General features: G+C 33.7%; 1 protein-coding gene across 1 annotated transcript in view; it reads left to right on the top strand.

The window, feature by feature from the left end:
* Nucleotides 1-1,088: 1,088 nt before the first annotated feature.
* Nucleotides 1,089-7,314, top strand: part of LOC144858830 (neuronal acetylcholine receptor subunit alpha-9-like) — a 96,137-nt gene continuing 89,911 nt past the window's right edge. The window contains exon 1 of the mRNA XM_078714955.1: nt 1,089-1,725. Within this exon, the coding sequence (XP_078571081.1) occupies nt 1,521-1,725 (205 nt within the window). The 5' untranslated portion in view covers nt 1,089-1,520. The remainder of the gene's footprint in view (nt 1,726-7,314) is intronic.

The raw sequence follows: 7,314 nt of genomic DNA, 5'->3' as shown, positions 1-7,314 counted from the left end.
GAGTATAGATTAAAAAAAAGCAAAGCACATGTTTTGTATGTGGTGGAGTTAAAACAAGTTTATAAAAATGTGTAAAAACCACAAAATAGCAGAAGAAAATATTTTACAACGCTCTATAATCCTAATGTAATTAATTACAAATTAAAACAAAGATGTACTGGCTATAAAAACCATCGTTCAAAAATCCCGCGCGACGAGCGACCCGTTTATTTCGCCACAGCACTCTTTCTGAATTGATACATTGACGTTTATAAGATATAAATAAATAAGATGCGATCTGTTTTAAGTATTTCTAAGAAAATAATATGACAACGATTACAATTTGTTTAACTATTATATAAGCGCGCCTACGGGCTTCTGTAAGTTAAAATATGCATAGGTTAAGATAGCATTTGTTGCGTACAAGGAATTGTAATTTATACCTAAACGAATCTTATTAATGCATTAAAAAAATTATCTTTGTGTATTATGATTACATATTGTATCAATTAAATGAGAAGTTCAAATTGAAAAAAAAAACGTTAATGTAATGTATGTTTTTTTTTCATTTCGATATAAACGGTGACACTCTCTCGTGTTATGCATTGATACATCAATAATGATAATATAATATGCGTAGGTAGACTTTTAGCTGTTTCGGTTTTGATATTCATGTCCATTCCCATTGCTCAGGTTAGATACAGTGAAAGCAAAGAGAGCAATTTGTTTTGGCATCATACGTCACGGCACTCACCTGCTCAACATCTAATGGCATTTTGCGCCAAATCGGCCCTTGATATCACAACTCGCTAAGTGTCTAACTGTTAAGTTTTCAAACGAACCTATAATCACTCCTAACATTATCCACACAAATCGCATGCTAATTTTAAAAAATCAACTAACAGTATTCAATAATAATAATAATATTTGGCATTAAAAACATTGAAGAGGTTGTTTGCCTTCAAGCATGATTTGCAATTAAAGTAATTATTTTATCTTTCAAACCAATGAGCGCCCTCTATTGTTAGTAAGTTTTGCCTTAGCAGACGATACTGGCAAAAGATAATGAGGTTGTTTTAGACTGCGAGACAGCTGATAGTGAAACACAAGCCGGACTCGATCTTAGTCCACTACGAGGGGCTTAGAATGGATAAGAATGAGAGAGCGTTCTTTATAAATGTGTGTTTAAATCGATCGATCTGGAAGACCTGCCATTTGCATAACAACCTAACGGGCACTCCGACGTCGATTCTTAGCACTGAATTACAAGTCTATCACTCAGTGTAGGTGTTAATTCACCAAAAGCGACTGAGTATATTTTCGAAAACAAAGTTGGTTTTGTTTTTTACGATGATAAATCTTAAGCGCCGGTTTATTTGACATTTGGTGGCGTTTACTGGATAGTTATTTCGTGAATAAACGTATTTTTATGAAGCACAATTGCAAGACGTGTTTGTGGTTTTAGTTACCTCTACGTACACATGCCGGATTTGGACAGTATTTTCCTGAACCTGGAATTATTAGCGCTTTTAAAGTAGCACATGGAATTTAAAATGTATGTCTATCGTCGGATGTGCGTTGTGGTTTTTATACTTACTCTGTGCTTGTTTGGTGGTTACTCTGCTAAAAAGCAGCACGTATGTGGCGATAATGAAGTTTACGATAGTAATATTCGTGCTTGTGTTGATTGCAACATCTGTGTAGAGCACCCGGACGAAGCTGCCTGTGAAAAATGCAATAGTTTTGGTAAGTAGAACATTCTCAACTCAGGCTTAGTTATTAAGTCACCGAAGTTAGTGATTGCTGTGTCGCTGAAACCCGGGTAAATAACTAAGCCAGTACGGGCCTAATGAAATACCGTTACAACTTAGGTGAATATTTGATTGGTATTTATAAGTTGTAACGGTATTCACATATATATATGCATTAATCATGTGACCGCGCGCACAGTGCACATATTAATACATTACACCCCCGTTACGTAACTTGCGCACATGGCATATACTGTACGTTTACACATAATACGCGTTCTTTTAAGATTAGCTTTAAATAAAGTGTAGTTTATTATTGTATATCAACGGAACAAAGCATGTCTTAGATTAATGTGTAAGTAAACCTATCAGATTATTTTGAATACCGATCTCAAGTGCAAGCTAAGTAGCCTAGTATAGTAAAGTAGTGAACATTTTACGATTGGTTTTTCCATATCTTAACTGTATAAGATTCGAGTATTAACGGTAAACATATACATTCCTTCTATACGTGTATTATGTCCATGTTGTTTAAGTTTGTATTTTTAATTGGCGGTAAAGTTTTGTTAGGAATTATGCAATGAGGCGCCATCAGTTCGTAAACGATTGTCGAAAGCAAATAAGCTCAGCCTGTGAAAAATATATTGCTTCCTAGCAGAGATAAAAAAACAGATCAACGATTATACAGTTCTGGAATAATCTTATGTTATGAAGATTTAACGTATCTAAATTATGAAATGTATACATGCAGTGATTCAAAATAATGGTTCTTGTCAATTGATGAATTTAATATATATTAGTGTATCATGGTTATACTATATATAAGATTTGGTTTAGCCTTGTGTGTTTTAATTCCCAGCCCAAACGAGTAATATTCATATATTAGATCATTTTTTTGTGTGCAGAGAATTAATTGGAAACATGCTATTAATAACTATTTTTTATGGAGGGTTTTGTACATAGATACAATCAGCATTGGTGATGTAACCATGACAATGATGTCCAATTATACTTGGGATAAGTCGTAGAAATCGCAAAGGAAAAGAACAAATTGAGATTAGAATGTTTATTGCACACGAAACAGGAAAAAATAAGAACTTAATCGATCTGTGGAAGATGCACAGTACCGTTTGTTACTATATGAATGAAGGTGTTGTAAAATAACGTGTAATGAGGGCTGAGTGTTAATTAAATAAACCTGACCATTCTTTATTTGTCACGTTCAGACCTATAGTTATCCGCTTGTCAAAAGCGGATTAGCCCCCAGGAGGCCTTTTAATTGACCCATATAGGCTTATGTCATGTCCCCATTGTGTTAAATGTTGAGGCCCAAATATAATGTAAAATGTATATGTAAAAATAAATTATCATTATTACATCATGTACGTTAATGATACTTCGCTGATGTTTTATACTATGCTATAGAGCTATTGTTCTGCTTTGGTAAAACAATGTAATATATAGGTCAACTTGATATTGCTTTTTGCATAGAATTGTTATTATTAGTTTCGATGCATTTTAACGTTAAATCGATGCTAGAATATCGTAAGTATGCATTGTATTACATATCTGTGTTCACACGTGCAAAAATATACATTTGCTATAGAGTTGTCCCTTCAGAAATCCATAGGCCTACATTATAAATGCATTTTTTGACTCAGTGTTCACCATTATTCAGTCTACCTCTTGTTCATGCGTTACCGTTTCAAAATATCACATTTTATCGGTCTTTGACTTAATTTAAGTCATTTTACACTGATTATAAAACGTCTATGATGATATTTTAGACACGTATTTCATATACGACACGCATAGCATAATATTCATTTTCTTGTATTTTCCAACATCAATAAAATATATCTCCACGTTTAGTTCACATTCATCATCGTCAAACTAATCCGGGTAAAGCAGAGAACGTGCGATTATACATATTGTATACACTATATAGCGTATCATGAGTGGTCAAAGGTCAGTTGGTCTATAATAATGTTTCAGGTTTAGATGCATAAACCTACATTATCACGATATCAAGATAGTAATTAGTAAAACGCGGACGTAGACACAATAAATGACCTTGACGTTGACCGATCCCCTCACATTTTATATAAAATAAGGAAAGAATACAAATGAACATAGAACACAGAATAATCTGTGAAATATAGACATCTCTTTCGGAACACTCCCACTACGGGTGATGTTGCCGTGCAATGGAAGTGGGGGTGGTGTTTGAGTATTTATAATGTTAATGATATGTTATTCCTGAAAGGACACTGAAGGTGTCCCTCAATAAGGGTGCTACTCGGATTGAAACACATTAAATGTTGACTAAATCCAAAATAGCAAGACACAGTTTGAACAGGGAGGTATAATTTGTATACCTCCCTCGTTTAAATGATTAAAAAGACCAACAACAGAGAAATGTGAAATCAATCTGACTATAGTTATAGGACAGGCCCTAACAGGTCTAGGTAAAAATACATTTTAAAACAGATTAGAATACATGTTGGAGGTGTGTCCAAAACACATTTATAAACAAAATTTATTGAAAATGTCGTATTCTAAAAATAAAACCCATAATTTATTAAAATTAACTATTGACGTAATCGAAAAGGTGTGGTCACGCAGACTCACCCAGTTTCAGTGTATTTCCCGATATACAATAACATATTGTTACTTTCTTAATGTCTTAATAACTGACTTATACTAATTGCCATCAATACGCATTTGTATATTATTCATTAACATCTGAATGTCAGAACGTAGTGATGAAATCCCACGAGTACAATACAATCCTATTACACAGCTCATATTCAATGGTCATGATTTTGAATTCAAATCTACCTTGCAGCTACACTATAAATAATTAAGAGCACACGAGTTGATAAAACATATATAATTATCGATTACACTTAATGATAACTTGTTTTTAATGTAGACGTTCGATAGCACAATCGTGGACATACAGCATAATTATCAATATGGCTCAACAACTTAAAATATGTCTTTAAGTTTCTCGTTTGCGCAACGCGACGATGACATATGTATATGTGAACTTTATTCATTCAATCGTACATTGTTTTGGTATTATAATGGTAACCATAATGACGTGTATTTACAGTGATTTTAAAATAAAATACTGAATACTGAATTAATACAACGTTTAAATGCATGACTTGATCATGTGCATTATGACATTGATAGTAATTTAATTTTTTGTAAATTGTCACTAATGTGGACGAGTACACTGATGACACGCATATGACCTGCATTTGAAAGGGTGGCATGTTTTTATTCTTCTTAAAATAGGCGCCATATTATATTAATCTCGTACTACATGGTATATGATTTTTATGTAAGCGAATTTTCAAATGAATGAATGATCGATTCGATCGATCTCACCATGGATATTGTAGACATTTTATTTTAACTGTAAATCAGATTGTGAGAGGCATACTGACATCCAATTATGTTCAATTATTATATATAACGCAAGTAAACTATATGTAATATTCTAGGCCTGGTGCTGATAAAAATCAAATCAACCCCACTGTAGCATCGTATGCGAACGAACCGTAACATCGTGGACCACCTACCTGTACTCATGCAGCGTATGTTGGCCATGTACTCGCCTGTCATGTTGACAACGCATGGTTAAACCGTTTTACTGTACCATGACATGGTACAGTAAAACGGTGAATACAATCTGCGTCGTATACAACATTTCTCATCGGCACAATAATAGTCGAGTTTAGTGGCTGTTACAGTAGAACAAGTCACGGATGTCCAGTTTACACATATCATATGAGCCCATGAGTGCATCTTTTGAATGACTTAGGCCTAGTCCCTTGTCGTTTATTAGTCGCTGCATTATGGCTGCCTGCCACATTCTCAAATGTTCAAAATCATTGAATAGAACCATTGGATATAACTTGCCCATTGAATAGAACGAAACTAATCAAATGGCAAGAAGAGGTGTGTTTATTATCTAATCTAAATCCTGCAGTATTGACCTGTTACGTTTCTGTTATACTATCTGTTACCAAGTTATTTCTGAAGTTGTGGTACTATGCACCATTATGACGTTTCTATTGTAACCAAAAAAAAAAAAATGCATGATTTGCTCATAATTCATCCAATTTGTCTGCATGTAGTTAAATTGCATCTTTATCTCCAATCCTAATTTTAGAAATCCAAATAGAATGTAATAATAACATTAAAATTCATATATTATATAAGCTATTCAATTAAATCTGTTCAACTAGACTTTCACGACTTATCCAGGACGGCATCATTAGTACCTGATACGTCCTGGACATAACTGATAATGATTTTCCTTTGTTGGTTAAACTAAATGTAGATCATTTATGTATGTCGAGAAGCTATGCAGTTATTCAAAAGGAAATGTGGATAGCTTTCCTCGCTGGCCCCACACATGTTTTATACGATTTTAAGAAACGAGTATGTATGTATAGTATTACCATGGAGTCTTCCCTGGTATTACAATATTTATGAAATTGATTATATTTTATCTCAATCAAATAATATATGAGTATTAAGCGTGGTTTCCACATTTCCACATTATAGAACGTAACGCAAGTAATTTTACCAATCACAAGCGATGGATTATCCGAACTGTCGCTCAGTCATTGGTCAGCTTCCTTCCTTAATTAGTTTTACCTAAATACAAATAATAGTTGAAATTTCTGAAGAAAAAAAACATTCAGTAGAAATAAAATGATTTGGTAATAAAAAAAAATAATTCTGAGTGAATTTACTTTATATTGATTTATAGTGTGTTCTGATTGTGTCATTCGTTTTACTTGGGTTAAGCCACTGCACAGATACTTACGATCCGGCATGATGGACTCGTAGATCTTAAACTGTTAGTCGTGTTGTCATGGTAACTAATTGGTTATACTAAACTGTTGTCATGGTAATTGCATTGATTGTATGTCCTATTACTAATTAGTGATCAATGACCAAAAATTAAATACCTGATTTGTAGAGATAATTTATCGATCGTTTCTTAATAAAGTTGTTGTTGGTTGATTCGGTAAACATGCCCAGGCGATTACGGGTTAAAACGGAAATATACCATGATTACCATAGCTTCGTATTCAGTGATTTGGCTACTAATTGTACAACGACTCGTAAGGTATCATTGTCAAAAAATATCTTGCGGTATTCCGTCTCCGTGTCTTCAACAGGCCAATAAGCTTACACAAAATCTAGACTTATTAGAACTTGTTTTTTAATTGGAACAATATATTCAGTTGCTTATTGGATTTGTTGAGTATGATTTAAACAAATACTCCACTCAATATAATCGATGGTATATCACTAACCCAAAATGTGTTCCGCTATCTCCTCTTAAACCGCTTGCCCAAAACTTCCAACATTTGAGATGGGGCACCTCTTAAATCCCCAACCATTCGGCTATGTTAGAATTGCAATTGTTGGGAACATTTTTAGACTAATTTAATCAATCAAGGCCATTATGAAATTACTATGGTGGCCGTATACTGGACGGGAAACTGTCAGTTGTTTATATTTACTACCTACTTCGGTGCACCGATGCTTTTAT

The sequence above is a fragment of the Antedon bifida genome, chromosome 2 (assembly GCF_963402885.1).
Source record: "Antedon bifida chromosome 2, ecAntBifi1.1, whole genome shotgun sequence".
Taxonomy (NCBI): Eukaryota; Metazoa; Echinodermata; class Crinoidea; order Comatulida; family Antedonidae; genus Antedon; species Antedon bifida.
This window is presented reverse-complemented; position numbering and strand designations above follow the sequence as displayed.